At 39.9% G+C, this 20421-nt stretch overlaps 1 protein-coding gene across 4 annotated transcripts in view; it reads left to right on the top strand.

Moving 5' to 3' along the window:
* Positions 1-20421, top strand: part of GRIK1 (glutamate ionotropic receptor kainate type subunit 1) — a 172444-nt gene that overhangs the window by 95770 nt on the left and 56253 nt on the right. For all 4 annotated transcript variants that reach the window (XM_065862613.2, XM_065862614.2, XM_065862615.2 and 1 more), the window contains exons 3-5: positions 2098-2355; positions 10030-10211; positions 19866-19919. In XM_065862613.2, coding sequence (XP_065718685.1) covers positions 2098-2355; positions 10030-10211; positions 19866-19919 — 494 coding nt within the window. The remainder of the gene's footprint in view (positions 1-2097; positions 2356-10029; positions 10212-19865; positions 19920-20421) is intronic.

The raw sequence follows: 20421 nt of genomic DNA, 5'->3' as shown, positions 1-20421 counted from the left end.
ATAAATAGCATATACACACAGATATCCATTATTCATAACAAATTATTTCTATTGTATTTTAAAGAACAGAGGCCAATACCCTCCCTGTCCTGAAATATTAATGCTTCAGAGGGTTAGAGACAGAAGTAAATTTCTCTTTTCTAAACAACTATAAGATTTGGAGTGGACAGGTTTGGAATTTTATTGCCTATTATTTTATTTTTCTCAGAGGGAAGATTATGGTCCAATTTACTTGCATCTAATTTACTTCAGTCCTAAACAGAAAGAGGAAAAAAAAGTCATAGCTCTCCTTAAGCACAGTGTATTTCTACACCTCTAGGAGGCAACCTTGAAGTTTTCTAAAATTTTATATACAGCAATCTAGTTCCTGGATTTGGGTGGTATGCACATAGTCTCATGCAAGCAAGTCTGGTGAAAGTCCCATAGATTGCTAAGAATTTGCAGATGTGCTCTGCAGTTCACTATAACATCTCTCTCTGTAAATGGTACCAGATATGCTTGCTATAAGGCAAAAGATGTGTCTGCTATAAGGCAAATGAGGTCTGGAAAATAAACAAGCTTCACATCACAAATTGTGCTAGAATACCAGTGACCTGTCGCCTTCCAAATGTCTAAATCACTAAATTCTGCCCATGGTACTCTAGTTTCTTACTAGAGACTGTGAAAAAAGAGAACGCTTTCAAAGAACATTGAAAATAGCTTTGAATTCTCTTTACTGCATTATTTTTCAAGTATCAGATATATGCTGGAACTATATGCTATCAAACAGGCATGCTGGATTTACAATCCATATAATTCAGACTAAGACAGGATTCTAGATTCCTTGTAGTGTGAGGATCTCTTCTGTGACTATTGTGAAAGTACTTTCTCCATTTAACCTGTAGGAAGGAGTTAATTATAATTTTTTTTTGTAAATATACATGCAAGGAATCCATTCAGAGAGTAGTAATTTCTTCTCGTCAGGAAATACTGATACTATTTATGCCATTTGCACATTAAAACCTATGATCTTTTAAGAAGGCTTCTGAACTAAACCTTGAGAGCCTGTGTTTGTTATGCTGTCTGTAAAACACTCATTTGTAGACTGAAAACAGAAAATAGTTTATTTTCTGTCATATTCTTTTACTACCAGAGAGCTAAATATTAATTTCAAGAATTTCAGCTCATTGTGGATGTTTGTGTACTTAGTATTTCAACCAATCACTGTAATTTCTAAATTTTCCACAAAGAACTACATTGCAAAGAGTACAGCAATGCAACTCAGTGTGGGGCTTTATCCCAGTCAATAAAGACATTAGTAGAAACATTTGCAGTAAATTTTGCTAATGGACAGAAGTAATATTACTTCATCTTCTGTCTGTTAGCCTGAAAAGATGTGGGAGGGGAAGAAAAATGAGAAGACACCCACAGAGGGATTCCTACGGATGAGATACAGGCACAAGGAGAAAGAAACTTTTGTTGATAGTAGGGTTTGACTGATTTGGAAATGTATTAAAATGTCAGTGTGTGTTGGTGCTTTATCTCCCTGTGTTGTAACTGAGGGCTTTAGGCTTTATGGCCTGTTTCGTAAATGCAGATTATGGAGCCACATGAATCATAGTGCCCTTTACTGTTTATATTCCTTCAGTAGCCTGAAGTTAAAGCAACTCACGTTGGTGGAAGCTTGTCAGTCATGAAGGGAATCCATATAGTGTTATGTTGTCTCCATGAACATATTTCTTGACACGCTGCCATGAAACTTAGTTCATGTTGACGTCCCTCTGGCAAGTCTGTCACTAGAAAGCTCCTGATTTCTCCAGGATAATGTCATTCAGAGAAAGGTAATTTAGGAATTAATGTGATCTGAAGGTAATGAGCAGAAAAGCGGGTTTGGTTTTCATTTGTATGAAGCAGCTTCTAGGATATAATGCTAATCATTAAAGCAATTTTCAGGAACCATTTGCATCTCTCTCAGCGGGTTTGGGAGTAACATGGTTATCTGTTCTCCCTTTGAAATGATGGGGGCAGACGAAGAATAAATGATCTCAGTAAACATCACACGAGTTACTTGCTTCTGCCAGCTAACTGCTTCTTCCTCTCCCGTCCTCTCCCCTTCAGCATGTGACCAGCTCGCTCTTGGTGTAGCTGCTCTGTTTGGACCTTCCCACAGCTCCTCTGTCAGCGCCGTGCAGTCCATTTGCAATGCACTGGAAGTCCCACACATTCAGACCCGATGGAAGCACCCGACGGTGGACAACAAAGACGCGTTTTATATCAACCTCTATCCAGACTATGCAGCCATCAGCAGAGCAGTTTTGGATCTTGTGCTGTACTACAACTGGAAAATAGTGACAGTAGTATATGAAGACAGCACAGGTAAGCAATACCGGTGCGCTGCACGTCATGTACTTATATTAATGTACACATGAGAGAGTGCCTGTGATAGTTCAGTTTGGTGTATTTAACAGCAGTTTTGCCCAGAATACAGAAGAAAAAGGTCTCTTAAGGAGCAGCTCTCACAGTATCACAGTATCACAGTATGTTTGGGATTGCTGATTTGCCTCCCCAGGTGCCCCTCCGTAATAGGTTTGAGGCCCTGGATCTTGAAGAAGAGGTAGGTGAGGAGGTGGTGCCAAGCCTGCCTACAAGATCACATAGGAAGAGGCGGTTGACTACACAGCTGAAGACTACCTCTGATAAGAAAGATAGAAGGGTGATTGTAATAGGAAATTCCCTTCTGAAAGGAACAGAGGGCCCAATATGCAGGGTTGACCCTCATCTTAGGGAAGTCTGTAGTCTACCTGGAGCGTCCTTCTGGTGCAATGGCTTTTGGAAAGCTGCTTGTTTCATCAGACCTCAAGAAGTCACCAGGAGGTAGTTCCCAGATCCTAAATATTAAATCATGTTTTGCTTCCTATCTGTGGAACCAATACCACAGCTTCAAACTGATAAATATTCTAGCGCAGGACTGATTAGGGATTCCCTCTACTTTGTTCCTTGAAACTGTCCCAGGAACAGTCAAGTCATTTGTCAACTGGGGACCAAAGATGGAATCTGAAAGTTGCAATTCATGTGAATGTTTCAAGCCTGGGACTCTTAACTCAGAGAAGATCTTTCATTCTTTGTCACAAGAACCTCTCCTTGATGCACATGGTAGTAACAGATGTCCAGCATGGGAAATCATTATCAGTAACATGTCCCTTTTTATTCATGGGGGAATAAAAAAAGGAAAAAAAGAAAAATAATACACTTGTTTCTGGGAACTGAGGTTAAGACTTTTTTTTTTTTTTTTTTTAAATACATGGAGGGTAGAAGAGCGTCAGTGGTATAAGGAAGTCCGAGCCACTGTTGCATGTCTTTATATATATAGGCTTTACTATCCCTGTAGCTGACACCATATACTGTACTGTATTTGTTTCTGAGAAAAATATTAGCTGCTCTGGTCATTGAGAGAACTGTGTACCTAAACTGCTCTCAGGAGTCCTGTCCAGCAGAATTACACACCAAATTTTATTTGAAGCATGACTGCAGAGAACATAATCTCTCCTACAGTATAGATGCTGTCATGGGTTAAGGGTCCATCGTCTGGTTTCCCAATAAAAAGTTTGCGTATAAACAAACCATTAAAAGCTCAGAAAGGTCTATAGTTCTCCCGTCAAAACACAGGAAGTACTAAGCAAGGTCTGGCAAATAATTGTCTTTTGCAGCACACAAAGTTACAGGTAAGGACAAATTCTAAGCAGGAGGAAGTATTTTCTTGGGGACATCATATCTATAGAGATGAAAAAAATATAGCCAACTAAATAAGACTCACACTGACAGTTATTCCACTGTAAACTCTCGTCATCATCATCCTTCAACATGATCTCATTATAGTAAAGGTGTAGCTGAACCATACGTGTTTCTGAAAAATCCTGTTGTGCATTAGCAGTCATTAGTGCTAATTAAGCACTTCACTGTCAACCTCCCCCAGAGACTTGCAGTCCCCTTTCTCTTCCCGTTGCTCACAGAGGTATAAGACATTCTGGAGCTCTACAGATATGCAAGTAACGTTTGAATTGATTCTTTCGTAAAAACATAAAACAAACCTGGATGACCCATGAGCTCAGACATCTGCCTAAAACTTTAAAGGGAGTATGCAAAAGAAAACCAAAACATGCTTATTAAAATTACGTTATAAAAGTACGTCTGAAAGACAGAATCCTGTGTAACAAGCAAACAAACAAAACAAACAAACAAACAAAATAAAAAGCCAAACCTGAATTTTGTATTTCTTTCTGCACTGTTGGCAGCACAAAAGAAGCATGTTTCCTCCCAGATCCAAGATGAAGGTCTCAGTGCCCATATTTTGCTCACTCAGAGCATAAACCAGAGGGACAAGTCAGGCTGGGCTTACTACAGTGGTCTTCTTGCATTTCCATTAGATGATCTAGCTCAGCAGGATTTCTGCTGGGCTCCTAGCACTGTATGCCAAAATATACTCATGAATAAACAAGTAGACGTCTTTTTTAGCCTACTCCATTATCAAATTAGCATTCCCAAACACTAAGTGTTGTGTACGTGTTCAGCTGGAAAATTACTGATATTAAAGAGACTTCATTTGCAGAGATATTTACGAAGTAAATTAATCATCAATCATCTTATTAACTTGGAGTCAGGAGAGTAAACAGGTCAACTTTGATCAATATAAATAGTCTTTGGATTTTGAGTTAGAGTGACACCATTTAGCTCAAGCTCTTTTTATTTCTTGTCTCTCATGTTTGACATTGTTACACTAAAGAGGAAAAAATATTAACCTTTTTTTTTTCTATAAAGACTAATTGTATGTGAAGAACAGCTTCAGTCCTGAAGAAACAATGAACTCATAGCTGTAACAGTGAACTTCCAGTGATCCATACTCAGATTATTCAGGTTGAAATTAGCCTTGCTCCTTGTTAACAGTCTATTTTGTAGATTAAGTGTGGAAAATTCTGCTTTCATCCTTCACACTACAGCACTGCTGCAAGCCCATGTGCCATTATAGCCAGCTGCAGCATGGAGGACACATACTGTGCCAGTTTGCCAAGCTGTATTTACCCACCTCCTGTAGTTACACTTTTCATTGCTGCATGAACACATCCATCAATGGAAAGGCCGTTACAAGTCTGGACTGAGACATGTTAAAAAAAACCAGCTCATTTGAGTGACCTCATACCAAATCATCCAAATCGCTTGTGCCTACCCTCCTAACCTCCTTATTTGAAACACCTTTTACCATGTTGCTGTTTTTTTGCCATCCAAATGTCTTTCAGCCATAACTTTTTTCCAGTCAATGATTTTGAAGTACGTACAGAGACAAGAGCACTACAGATGTCTGCATGGCTTAGCACCAGCCTTCATAGACCTCGACTGTTTAATAAGGCTTTCCCACTAACATCTGCTTTTTGAGATCTGGCAAATGATTATTTTATAGTCCCACATTTTTCATGAACAGATTTTATGATGTATGAAGATGGACACCTCCGAGGGGCAAGTGCTTTACATCTAGGAAGGTACTTTTGTCAACAGAACTTGTAACACCAAACAAAGGCACTTGGTGTGATGCAGAGCTCTCTTCCCTTGATAGCTTAACATCTCTCTTAAATATAGTCCCAAGTGTTCGTTCTTCAGCATTTTACCACCGTAACAGCTTTACTCTTAGCTTGGCCAGTGTGTTCACTAGGATAAGCCATTCTATGTTACCTCACATACCTTTTCTGATATTGATGAAACATTAGCACTTTTTTCCAGTCTTCTAGAATTCGTTCAGTGTTCCAATATTTATCATATTAGTTATTGAATGTTAGTAATCTACTGAGTGCACTCTATAGGACCGTAAATGATAAGCAAATTTCACGTAAGCAGACCTGGAAAACCTGCAACCAAGAGTGCTAAAATTATATTTGGAATAGGACATATTTACTCATTCTGCTTCTCATCAAATATCATGTTAAATGTTACCAAAACCAAAGTGTTAAACAATTTTACTGTCTTGTCCAGAGGGACATACAGCAGTTATACAACTTGGTTTTTGTTCCCAAAATACATTTGCAAAATTGCTTCATGTTTCCTGAGTTGAGCTTATCAGATTTTTACCCTCTTGTCTCTTAGACTTCAATATATATAAAAATAGTAAAGCTGATTTTGATTTCTAATTGCTGTCCTTAATGTGCTGTCAAAAGATGATTTCCAGCCCAAGTCATCTTCCTTGAAAGTAAATTAATCACTTCTGGCTATAGAGTAAATATTTATTTAAACACCTCACAGTTTTTCTGAAATTCTCATCCTGCTCATTAATGTCTATAGCTGTCCAATGATAAGTAAAAATAAGACTGCTAAGCAACTGTATTTATTTTTCAGGTTGAGACTGTGCTCCTTTATTCCATGTTAAGCATAATCCATGTTATATTCAGAGTCCCAAGGCCATAATCGTGCTTCATTCTGATTATCAATTACTCTTTATTTTTCATCAAGGTCTTAAAAAAGACTTAGTTTATATCAAATGGAATGCCTCTGTGTAAGACAAAAAGTTGTATCCTGAAATTTAAAGATGATCTAATGAAGCCTTGCAATAGACTGCACAATACATCAAGCATACATTTCCCAAACTTAGGTACCATAAATTATGGTTTATCTTTCCACATGCTAGAACTGGGTAGACATACTGTTCTCTGGCTTAATTTAGTGGTTTGTAATAGATCCCTTCCAATATCCCACTTTTGCACTTTGTTATTTGGCACATTGATCTGTACCAGACACATGACTTTGTCTCAGTTATCAACAAGTCAAACAAAATGAATAACACAGCCTTCAGTACAGGTTTCACTCTGCTTTTTATCTATCTTCCCTGAATTCAATAATTCTAACCTACCAGGTGCTGAGAAGGGCAACTACATCAAATTCCTCATCTTCTGTAAGAATCCCTGACTTTTCCCACTTGTTATTCTGCTCTCCTGGTATTGGTTTAAGGCTCAGGAGATCAGAATATTTTCATCATATCTGTTCGGTAAGTTTGTACAGGGCAGAATTTGAGTTTTGACTGATTTTGCTTTCTTTGAACTGCAGTTACAAGAAACATCTAACTTTGCTAACCCTAACACAGTTTTCTAATGAAAAGAATTACAAAAGCAGTAAAAGCATTTCTTCAGACTTAAGTCTGGCTCTATTACCTATACATATTTTTAATTTAAAATTTTTTTAAAAGGGAAATGGAGAGGTGAATACTTTCTATCAACACACACTACCACGCTTACTGCCAGAATGCATTATTATTTGCCTCTTGAAACACAGTGTTTACGTTAAGCATGTTTGAACTCAACATCACACACAACTTGCAGTAGTTTTAGACATCATTAAATTATATTAAGTATTTAAAGACAGTCACATATTTTAATATTTTACTCAAGTGTGAGAGCAAACTATTTCTCTTGATCAAACCACTAGTTGCAGTAGGAAATCCAACCCCAAAACTTACTGAATCGATCAGTATTAGAGACCACAAGACACTTTCTTAACAATACAGAAAATTCTCAACCCTGCTTCCAAATGAACAGAAGAAAGTGTTTAGATGTCTAGGTAAAAGGCAGCAGAACACAGACAGTAGGCCTAGAAAATTAGTGAAACAAGCCTGGTTTCTGTCCTTATATATGTATGATTTTTTAAGCCATAAATTGAACCATTCCTCTCAGTAGGACTGGCTAAACCTCTCAGTTCATGCTCAGCCACTGCAGCTTCCACCTGGCCAGACTCTACATCATCTTTCCTATCCGAGTTCCTGCTCCAGCGCAGTCCTGCGTCTCTGTGCAGGTCGCATCACCAGCTTGGCAGAGAGGGAGTCAATGTCCAGGATGTGTCACTTCTGAGCCCTTCCCAGTCTGGCCCGCTGCTCCCTTCCCAACCTCGTGGGCAGCCTGTGACGCCTCCTGCCTTTTGTAGATGGATCTTGAGGTGATCTCACCAAGCCAGAGAAGAGTGATTGCCCTGAGCAGTGTTCTTGCCCAGGCCTTCCCCACCCCCTGCAGAGAAGGGAAGGAGAGCTCTGATGGTTATTCCCTGTGCTATTAATTGTATTGACAAACAGCTGATCCAGGCTTTTTCCTGGTTGTCCAAAAAAATAACTGGAGCTCTTTTCACTGCTTCTTTGATTTCTTCAGTAGACTGTAGCTAGGCTTTACCTTCACTTCATGTGGCAGAAGAAAGTGATGAGAAGTGTAAGGTCCAAGTTTCTTGTAACTGATGTAGACATTTTAAAGCACACAACACTTTTCTTCTCCCAAAAAGGAGATGGAGGTGGTTGGACAAATCCTTTTCTTCTACTCTTCACCACACTTGCCCTTCAGTAATTTTTGTTGCTAGAAGAGGAACAACAATACTCAGTCTGAGGCTGCGGGTAAGGTACAAGATTCCCTACATGCTGAACTCGTCCTCCCAGCTCTCAGGTTTCCCTCTTAGAGTCTCTATTCATTATACTGGCCAAGGCACTGCGATCCAGGGCTGAACACACAAGTGCATGGGACAACCAAGCTACAGCGTTACAGCCAGATTACATAAACTCCCCTACTTATTAGGCAGTGTTGGAAGCATGTGCCTTGTTCTAACAATAATGAGCTCAAATTGTTTCATATTTACACAGGGTGGCTTCCAGCCAGGCTCCAATCTCACAGCACATGCACTAATTTACATTTGAATACTCATGATGCTTAATATTCTATATTAATTGTTGATACTTGAAAAACTGCAAAGAACAGACTCAGAATTGCAGGCAGAGGAAAAGATTATTTTTTCCAAAACACATTACTGGTACTTGAGTGAAAGCCAACAGTCCTCAAAGTAGTAATCACTCACTAACCTCAGGCGCAATAGTGGTGCTTCATCTTGCTTTGTATATACCATTGGACCATTCAACCAAGGACATTCAGGCACATGACAAATATATACCCACTCCCAGCAGGAGAGCGATAAGGTTTTTCATATTAGAAATTTGATTGATTTTTGTTCAAGAAGTGCTTCTTGCCTGTATTCTCTCTCTCTCTATGCACATTTTTTAAAGCAGCCTTTTACTTTCACTCAGCAGGAGATCATGAGTTTTTTGTGGGTAAATTATATTCATGGATAATGAGAAAGGCTGTAATCACACACCTCAAAGAACTCTTAACTGTCTTTCTTAGGTTTTGGAGGCAGTACAAATTACATAGGAGTGCTGAATTAGCTAGTAGAATTACACTGTGTTTAAATACTTGGACAACTCTTCAACTGGTTTAGCTCCACTGATTTCAAATAAGCCATGTAGATTTGTACCAGCCAAAGACATAGTCTTAGAAACCATGTTCTTGTGTTGACAGGTGTGGATCTCAACATATTTCAGTTTTTTATAAGATCTCAGACTGGTTGAGTGACCTCAGGCAAGTCACTATGCCTTCAGGCTTTTTGTCTCTATAACGATGATAAGAAAAATTCAAGGCTCCTCCTCCAGACTATTACAATGTATGCTGAAATGGGGCCAATGAGAGCCATTTGAATGCCTAATAAGAGTAATTATTGGTAAGTGCCACTCAGGCTAACTGCTGGTTTCTAAGTGAGCCATGATGGAGGGTGCTGGACACTGAATATTTTTCTCCCTCTATCTCCCCTCATCTGCTCATGCTTGCCATTAGGTATGAAAGTTAGTAAGGAGATTTCTTCAGTTCTATGTTCGTGTTGTTTAATATTGAAATAATAATTATCTACCAGGGAAGAAGCATTATATCTTTTTTTACAATAAATTGTAACAATATAGTATCAATGCAAACATATCCTATAGTCAACCAATTAAAAATATATTTCAGAATATTTGGAAGCTGAAGCCAAGTATAACCATGAAAAGGAAAAGCTATAACAATATTAGGAGGCTGGCAAATATGAAGCTGACAACTATCCTTTGGGTGTGTGAAATATGTTGGACTGACAAGAGACCCTGCTTAAGTGACAATAAATATTCATTACACAGAATGGTTAGTTGTATTAACTGCATATCAACTGCATATCATTTTTCAGGTCTAATTCGCCTGCAAGAACTCATCAAAGCCCCTTCTAGATACAACATTAAAATCAAAATCCGCCAGCTACCCTCTGGGAATAAAGACGCCAGGCCTTTACTCAAGGAGATGAAGAAGGGCAAGGAATTCTACGTGATATTTGATTGTTCACATGAAACGGCAGCAGAAATCCTTAAGCAGGTAAGAGGAAAGGGTGAAAAAACACTTATTTTATATCCTGAAAGTTGTCAGCCTCTCTGGTTTTCATTTTCTGAGAAGCAGAATGCATTTACCAGTTATGTGATAGGCTTGTTAATACCAGGGACAGAAGTTGTTACGAAATTTACAGCAGCATCTGAGCACTCAACAGGATTTCAGGGGTTCACAGAGCTGTAAGGACCGGCAGCAGTACCAATGTCTGAAGAGAAACTCATAAGTATCCTGCAGAAGGAAACATGCATTCCTTTTTAACACTTCATGTTCTGCTTGACTTGGAAGATTGTTGCCTTTATTTTAACTTGTCCTGGTTTAATCAGTACAGTTTTTATGTCTTCCCCACCACAAAAAAGAAAAAAAAAATAAAAAAAGGCCCATTTTGGAGTGCTTAGGGAGTGGCCAATGTTGAGCTATTGCCTTCACAGAGGCTGCACAACAGGGGTTCAACACTGGCTACAGTAACTACAGGAATTTGGTCCTCTGCAGAAAAGCATAAGTCTGCATTCACATCCCTGTAACAAAGCAAGATTTGGTCTGCTGGCACTACCTCATTACATTTTAAACTCTGGTACAGCAAGAAGACAGGGTGGAGAGAGTATCAGAAGAAAAATGTATACTTTAAAACAAGAAGAGAGGCTATTGTACAAGGGCTGACATAACCCTGACCTAAGCGTGAGAGCTGGACAGTCATGCAAGGCAAGGACAAATGCCAGAAAGCCAGGGTCACAGAAAGAGTAGTGTAAACTAGAATTTACTGTTGTAACTTACTATATATTGCTAGTCAAAGTCTAAAACTCTGTCCTCTGCAATTCATTGACATATAGACAATAATACCAAGCAACTAGTATGTTGTGAAGGATATTTCCCTTTTTGCTGCAGTTGTGGGTATGAGGGGGTTTTGATTTTACTGTCAGTGGGAAACACTGATCGCAGAAGACCATTGAAGATGTTCCACTGATCAAAATGTACAGATATGGGCTGTCCCATAAAGGTTGAAATCTATGATTCCATCACAGAATGTTTTGCTGAAATATTTAAGTTATGCAGAGTTGCGTTCTGTATCAAAGTAAGTGAGAAAACTTACCAGTTGCATTAGTCTGCAGAACCTGAAACCATCCTCTCCAGACTGGAAAATCTTGATCCTGTGAGTACAGGTGTGCAGGGTGGTGTTCTAAATCAGATGCAGCACAGATGAGAACAGCACACAAGAACCCATGAGCTGGTAAAGTTAGATTTATTGCTGTCATGAAAGTTGGCTAGTACTAAACGTTAGGATTTTCTCAGTTCAAGTTATGTATTTAAGATACAGCAAGGCCAGATGCGGGCATGGTGTTGGGAATGTGAGGTAAGAACAAGGGGATTGTGCTGCTCTCTCATGTGATGGGGAGTGCACTGTAGAAAATGGCACTGGTTGGGAAGGGAGGTGGACAGGGGAGCTGCTGTTCTCTCACTCTGGTCCCTGTAGGGCTGTTCAAAAACATCAAAACATGACAGCAGGAACAAGCTGCTCCAAAATTAGATTTGTGGGGGAAGAGTTAAACTGACAACTCGAATTTTCAAGGATCTGCAAGAAGAAAGTGCAGATGTCTGGCACACTGCAGGAGGCACAAAGCTTCAAAAATATCAGGCTGATTATGGGGAAAAAAAAAATAAATAACCTTAGTGTCAAAAGAAGAGGAAGTGCTAAAAGATGCACTAAGACAGGGTAAAGTGGCAGTGTGGGAAATGGATCAGGGAGACAACTGACAGGCTGCAGATGTACATAATTCTTTCCAATGCCTTAAGAAGTCAGAGAAGGATGGTGAAAGGCAGTGTGGAAGAAAACATGAAAAATAAGAGAGGTATACCTGTGGGTCAGAGCTGTGGGAAGAGAAGCCACATAAATATAGGCTAGAAAGAAAGGGAAAATGGCTTTTCTATGATACAGTTCTGTGGCTGAATCTAGATGCTGGCAGCAGTAACTCAGGTGTGGAAGTTCCTCACTGTCAAAGGCAGCTGTGAAATGGGAAGGTGTGCAGGGCTCTGAATTCATGTGGGACTCATCTAATTGTAGGTTAGCTATGATACATGAAGTCCTGTGGTTCACGGTCTCATCACTGCACACAGCAACCCCTGTATAATTTTACACTGAATGAAAACAAGATATCGAAGAGAATATTATAGAAATTATTTTAAGAAAACTCTGCAATGTTAGTGGAGAATATTTTTGACTTTGTAAATGATCCTAAAGATATTACAGAAAAAATGCATATAATTGTTAAAATACATGAGATTTCTAATAGGGGTAGGAATCAGAACCCAGTCACCTAAAACTGTCCTCAAAGCAACAATTTCTTGTCTGCCTACTGTATTTACAATAGTATGGTAGCTGTTCAGTAGCCCATACAGGAGAAGATAAATAAAGGAAGTAGAGATTTGTAACAGGTTGGAGTGGGGAAGATATTTTACAGATTAAAACTGCAGCAGGGTCACAGAGGTACGTACCCACCATAGGTTATGCTTGATTCCTGTGTCATCTTCACCCTCTGAGCCTTTCAAGTTTCCCCTCCCAAAAAAATCTTTGCACAAGGGTCTGTGAATCATAGAATCATTTTGGTTGGAAGAGACCCTTAAGATCATCGAGTCCAACCATAACCTAACTCTAGCACTAAATCACGTCCCTAAGAACCTCATCTACATGTCTTTTAAACACTTCCAGGGATGGTGACTCCACCACTTCCCAGGGTAGCCTGTTCCAGTGCTTGACAACCCTTTCTGTGAAGAATTTTTTCCGAATTTCCAATCTGAACCTTCCCTGGCACAACTTGAGGCCATTTCCTCTTGTTCTGTCACTTGCTGCTTGGGAGGAGAGACCAACACCCTACATGCTACCACCTCTTTTCAGGTAGTTGTAGACAGTGTTGAAGCCTATGAGGCCCATGAGGCAAGAGGCCGCCTCTCACCCGCTCTGTCTGCATTTCCCTGCTGCAGGGAAGCGAGGCACACTGCCAGCAGCACTTCTGCTGCCAGCCTGCCTCGGACCTGAAGGCACAGGCAGGGCAGGAAAGCTTCTGCCCTCCTTCCGTGGCACCCATGCCATGGAGGGTTGGCAGGAGCAGCGACAGCTCTGCAAGCAGGGGCTGCTCACACCAGTGGTCAGGGGCACCAGCTGCAACACAACTTGTTTCCCAGGAAGAGAGGGCAAGGAATGCAAAGCTCTTCATGGAAGGGAAAGATTTCACACATCCAAAATTGTGTCCTGAAAGAGTCAGCATATGGAGCTGGTTTGGGGAGTGTGGAGTTAACCTGATGCAGCAGCATTACTGGGCTGTGGGACTGGGGGAGGTGACCTCTTCCTTGCCTCCTTCAACCTGTTGTTTACAAAACAGCACAAAAGACATATTTCTTCTCTCTAATGAGAGTATCTTTTGCTTATTTATAGCTTCAACTAAAATACCATTGAGCCACACTTCTTTCTTGTGCACAACAAAAACAGGCAAATCAATAACCTAATTTAGACAAAATACAATGTCTGCACACAGCTGAATAACCTGTTCCCTAAATTCACACATTTCCCCTTCTCTCTGACATGCTGCAGAGAGCCCAGGCTTTCGCAGTCCCCGACCAGCTTAATGATACCTGGCCCTCTCATCACCTGGGTCTGAAAGGAACAAGAGGAAATTGTGATTGCAATCGTAATTGCTGCCTTTTCCAATAATCACTTTGAATTTTCTCTCCATATTCCCTTACGAGGATGGGTAAACTTATGCGATGGGTGCACGATGGCTAAAGGAGTTTTCCAGGTCTATTGCCTCTACCAGGTAGCCACCCAAACCAGCAGCTCTGCTGCCCAAGGTAACCAGCTTCACAGAGATCGGGGTATTCCAAAATTACTTGAATCAGGAGGTGATGCCAGCAGGGTTTTCAAAACAGATGTACTGCACCAGCAGAGCTGATGGAAAAAGTTGCAGCTGGTCCATCACTCCCATAGCCTACTTGAAAACCTCTTCTGCTGGAGCTTTAAAGCTCATAAAGACTTGACAAAATCATCTGACAAGGAGTGAGATCTAGTAGAGAATTAGATGCCAGAAGCAGGAGCTAAGTGCAGCGATGGCTCTTTAGAGTAAAACTGTGATCTTGAAAGTCTTACTCAGGATCTGCTTAAGCTCCCTAGGAGCCTCCCTGTTTGACTTCATCAGTGCCTGTCTTCCTCTGCTCCAAGGGTGCCTAGTTTCTCTCTCCTTTCCAAGCCTAAAAATCGACATTCCTGAAACAGTGAGAGATAATAAGGCACCCTCTAAACTTGCCTAAGACAAGCAGGACTGAGTCCCTTACACAAGGAAGTTCAAAACACTTTCTTAAGGAAAAATCTGGTGGTTAAAACATTCACCTGAAATATTTTGTGGACAGAGATTTGATGTTTTGTCTAGACTAGGTAAGCAATCCCACAAGTCAGTTAAATCTAGCTATTGCAAATTGCAATCTCTTTCATGGACAAATCTTCCAATATGTCCTACATGTACTGTATTTAATCTGATATTGCCTTTTAGTATGAGGAACTTAGTTCAACAGGTTAAGTTATTATAGTTAACCTTCCATTTATTCTTCTAACACACCAATAGTTGACATAGATTTTACTGCTAAGCAAACTCGTCTCTCATAAATTTTGTTGCTATTAGCCTTAAATTATCTGCTCCTTCCTCCACATCTCTAAAACAAATTTTATGAAATTTACTGTATATTTAATCAGGTTTAAGACACTCATAGAGAATCTTACAAAGACTTCTATGTTCACTTTCACAATGTGACAGACGAAGAGCAAAATAATTAATTCAGTTCCTACAGAAATATGAAAACTGTCACCATAGTGTACATTCCAGATACAATAATGAATGTGAGACTATAAAACTTCAGTTTCTACGTATGCTCCTCCTAGTAGCTTGACAAGTAGGCTGAAGCCCACTCTCTGCTAAGAAAAGACAGGGTTAGCACTGTTCTCACTGCTGCTGATGAAATACCAGTGGCAGATCCCCCAAGATGCCATCAAGTCCCAAGGTGAAAAGCAGAGACATCCTCACCTCACTGGTTCTCCTCTCTCTTATTGATTTTATAAAGGGATTGTTGTTGGGGACACATCTTCTTCTGACCACCTGTTTACTGCTGAATGGCATCAGATGGTGAGAGAATTGGTCACTGGGACACACATGGGTTAAGACATCCGTAAAGGTCATGGGCACAGAAATGGTGTGGGAGTGATAATTCATCCTGAAATATGGCAGTGTGCTTCACTTCACAAATCTAAATGTGGGTCTCTATGGAAGTAAATGTGTCCATTGCCTTGGAAGCTTTACTCTTAAATTTGAAGATACAGCAGTACAGACTATAAACACAGGCTTTTGGGATTTTTACTTTGTAACATCACAGCCACACTATGTCGAGACCTCTGCTTCTCTATTCTTGTTAGCTGTGCTGTCTAAATGAAAGCTAAACTAGTTGCATAAGCTCAGTGCTGTGCCATCCATGCTCCATCTTGCACACGTAGTTGTTCTTTGCTTCCCTCGAGGATTCACTGGGTGGTACAAATGCAAGCAGTCTTTCAAACTGTGAGATGATGTCTATGCTGAAGTTTGAAAGGTAAAGCTGCTGCCTTAGCTCCCTGGGATCCCTTCAGGAAGCAGAAGGAGCCAACCACGGCTGACAGGGACCCTGGGCCAACACATTTGTGCTGCCCCATTGCTATGGCCATTGCTTCCAGCTGGACTCCAGTACTAGTGAAGTATTTACAGAATATATCTCGTTTCTTGAAATGGCTCATGTTCACATTGGAAGAACTCCATACCACTCCAGCTGGACCACTGCTGTGACTGAGTGGGATGCAGATTTCCTGTGAGTTAAGTCATGTCCAAGTAAAGAGTCCAGAGAAACACTGTAAGCAAAATATAAACATTTTATGTTGAACACTTGAAAAGCAAGGAGGCAGAGTGACTTTTATTCATGATGGTATATCATCTTGATATTAGAAAACAGTGGTGGTACTAATTAATTGGATCATGAGATGCATTCATTTAATGGTCATGAAATTAAATAATAGCATGACGGAAGAAAAAGCAAAGTGAAAGAAAGCAAAGTATTTGATGCAATTCCTGCTAATAGGCTTCACCATCATTCTCGTTTCAGTCTGCCTTGAAGAAAGACTGATACTAGCTCTGAATGAGGTGGTGGTATTTTTACAAGACGAACAAACGTAGGTTGGAGCTGGGATGTGATGCAAGCCAGGAACAGAGTGTCCAGAGAGATTTACAGACATACAGAGAATATTTTTATCCAGTCTCTATCCACTTGCCATATACATTTTGACCACTGATACTTGTTCAGATTCACATTGCAGGTCATGACCCCCAGGTCTGCAAAAGACAAGGCCTAAATAGCTGATCTGAAATGAATAATTAGAGATGGAAGTCTCTTTATCTTATTTGACAGGATAATCCATAATCCATCCATATCTTAGTTTGGCTGAAGAACAGATTTTATACAGGCCAGGAAGCGTAGGAGATCTGCAAGGAGAGTGCAGAATATTTTAGCCTGGTTTCACTAGTTTATATTCATCTGAGCTCCACAGTAAGTAAAAGCTGTTATTATTTAAATAGGACATTTATATCAGATGCATAATTATTTAAATAATTACATGCAAAGTTATTTAAATAGAAATGTGTAATGAAATCTCATTCTAGTTTATTATGAGCAGTTCTATACAGATAAACCAATCTTGTTGCCTTGCCTTCTCTCCTCTGGGCTACTCAGCTCATTTTCTCTAGTGAGGAGGACACCTGCGCTGTGGGAAGGGCCTGTGCAGCTGCTTTGTCAGGTGCTTCAGAGGTGTCCCAACCTGAAAGGAATCTTTGCTCCTAACATGCTTTTATTATTGTCTCTCCTGATAGTCCCTAGAAGATTATTTCCCTGTATCTGCCATGGTGCAAACATAGAGCAGAAGAGAAGTCCTTGCTGAGAGCATACAAGTGTAACTTTCCTATTTACACTAATAGAAGCATCCAAGTCATTAATGCTTTGGGGTCTCCAGCATGATATTCAGCATTCCTCTTGCTTTTGCTTTAACTTGTCTTCATCTTCTGTTTTCCTAATACCATCCTCCAGAGTGGGCATTTGGTACCGTCATCAAATCTTCCTTCACTGGGAATTTTACTTAGTGACCATGTTACACTAAAACATAAGTTATTATTACAAAATATTTGCAATCCATAAATAAAAAGCACCCTATTTAGGTCACTCAATGGATCAAACATGTCACAGCAATGCCTAAGTGCTATGTAACTGCTGACTAATTGCCTTAATGATTGTCAGGGGGGAGGACAACCAGTTAAGCCTGGTCTTGTGACCAGTGCTGAGTGAGAGGGCAGAGCTCAGCGGCAGATCAGGGCTCAGCCTGGGACAGATGCAGCATCAACTCCTATTCCTTAACCAGACAAGGACATTAGTAATGTGTGTGTGACACTTACAAGCTTGCTTCCAGCTGTCTGTGGCTTCGTATCTTAATTGAGTCATCGTTAATAGAGAAAATACAAAAGTGACATGTTGATTAAGCTTTCCTGGGCTGTTGCAATACTTTATTTGGAAGAATTTCAATGAGCATCTCATGGAGCCTTTGGGTGCAGGATCCTTGGCAAATCCATGGCACCCTTCCAGCAATCGCCATTGTGAACCTGTGTCTTGGTAATGGCAGATAACATTGATGCATGAACCTCACTTTTTACATACAACTGCCTTTGGTTTTCAGGGATTTTGATTCTATTTTGTTTTCAAAGACAATCCTCTAGCATGACTTTGAGATCATTATTATTCACAGGCACGTGTGTGTCCTGACAGCTCTGTTTATAGCACATTACTTGGGAATCAATACTCTCATAAGAAGTTTTAATCAAAACTGTGTTCAGGAGGCAAACACTCCTCTCAGGCTACTGCCCTTGGGTTTGTGAGGAAAGCAATAACAGGGCTACCTTGGATTAACTAGCTTGATACTCGGTAGCAGCATAGCTGCAGCAGGATGGCTAAGTAGTGCTTCCCAAACATCCAGGCATCACATATGAAATAATTGGGTTATTTCAATACAATTTTAGCTCAAGAGACCTGCATCAGAAAAATCCTGACCAGCAACTCCTTCCCATAGCAGGGACCTTAGACACAAATCCAGTGGCTCCAGGGAGAAGAACTGAGTCCAGTCAGGTCAGCTGGGAAACACAGAATGCAAAAGTTGTGCATAAATGTGCATAAATAGGGGAGTAACATCAGTATCCAGGATTGCAAGATCGCTCATTTCTGCAGCTAATAAAAAACTCAGAGAAATGGAATAGGATTAATAAAATAAGAAAGAAAAAGGCAATTTTGACATGAAAATTCAGTGGAGCATTTCAATAAAATACTTGCCTTCTGGCTTGATTTTTTGTTCCTGGAGATGGATTCCTTGTTTGTGATTAATACTGAGCTGTTCTTATTATCTACCACAGCTTAGAAAGTTCAGCTTCTTCCCATTTCTTATGTGACGAATTGCCATACACAATCACACAACTGATTTTCAGAGGCTTTTGACATGAATTTTGGCAAGCCAAATCACACTGTTTCCCCCTGTCTTTCAAACAGGTATACAGGCACTGCTATAAGTGTCCTCAAATACTATTAATAGCAGATGCTTCCTCTACTGGGATCAAGACTGAATAACATTTAACCTTCTGTGTTACTGTCATGATAATTAATTCTCCAGGAGTTTTCTAGCTCATAATTTCTCCTCCTCTTCACAAGATCCCAGAGAGGGCAAAATGCTTTCATCATGGTAACAGTGTGTGTGGATGCAGTGACAAGCGTAGGTGATGCTGGTGTGAAACTGTGGAGCATCCTGTTATATACCATCAGAGATGTTTTATGTAAGCATCCCCAATAATTTTTTTGAGAGAGGATGAGGGAAAAAAACACTTCCCTCTTGAAGTTTTCTCCAATGTGAGGGCTGGGAAGAAAAGCTGCTTCCTCTTCTGCCTGAGTCGTCCAGCTCGTATGCATTTAAATGCCATTCTTACCATATAGACCTTCAAAACATCCGACTCTGGAAAATTAATCCAGACCAGAAATCCTTTTGTACCGGTTATTTTGACAACCTCCTGCAGACCTGCATCCCCAGGTGGAACAAAAGATATTTATAGAAGCTTTCTTCTTTCTCTCTCTTTTTTTTTTTTTTTCCCCCTGGTTTATCTCAGTGAGCACTCACCCAGTGTCTTGTCCTCACATGGTAATGCAGAACACAAAAAAACCCACATCTAAGCACTTTTCCCTGCAATTTCCATTGTCCACCAGGAAATGATTTTGTAACACTTCTAAAGTGCAGACTAAAGAATTTCACTTTTAAAACATAAGATCCTTGTTATCACTAGTCATTTTTCTTGTCCTAGAAGTTTTGCAATCTTTAATCTCTTTCCTGAGCAGAGGTGATAAAAACGTATTTTTTTGCTCCTGAAGAAAAATGTAGGTTTTGTTGTAATCAAGTTTTCATAACCTGTAACATATTGTTCCAGATTAACCCATGCTTCTCAAAAGACAGAGCAGTACACTGAAAACATCCAGTGCAACGTACATTCACCTTTCAATCTCTTTCAACAGATTCTCTCTATGGGAATGATGACCGAATACTACCACTACTTTTTTACAACACTGGTAAGGAACACTAAATATTTGGGAGTGAATTTTCTCTCTTGCAGAAAAGACAACTAAAAATGTCCACTTTTTCTAAGAGATCTTTGTTGCCATTATTCAAAGTGACCCCTGGAGAAGGAGTACTAACACTGCTTAGTAAAATCAGGAGTCACTTTAATGCAATTAAAATTAATTGCAGCATTGTGTTTAAGGAGGAGCCATTGGTACAGGTGGATCAGAGCAAAACAAAATAATGAATGAATGGCTTTGCAGTGGAGCCAAGGTTAAGGACTCCAGCTGATGCAGTTCATCACTAAAATGTTTGATTTACTTATAAAAGCAGAAAACCACATATGTAAAATCACTTGGGAAATTTTATAATAAAATAAAAACCCTAAAATTTTTTTATGGTACAAATCTATAAATACTTATTTCAGCACATCTTTCCTACATTTGAACTGATATGCTATATAAAAATGTAACTCAATCCATGCTTAAGGTCCATTTACATTGTAGACTAGAA

Source organism: Patagioenas fasciata, chromosome 1 (genome assembly GCF_037038585.1).
Source record: "Patagioenas fasciata isolate bPatFas1 chromosome 1, bPatFas1.hap1, whole genome shotgun sequence".
Classification (NCBI taxonomy): Eukaryota; Metazoa; Chordata; class Aves; order Columbiformes; family Columbidae; genus Patagioenas; species Patagioenas fasciata.
This window is presented reverse-complemented; position numbering and strand designations above follow the sequence as displayed.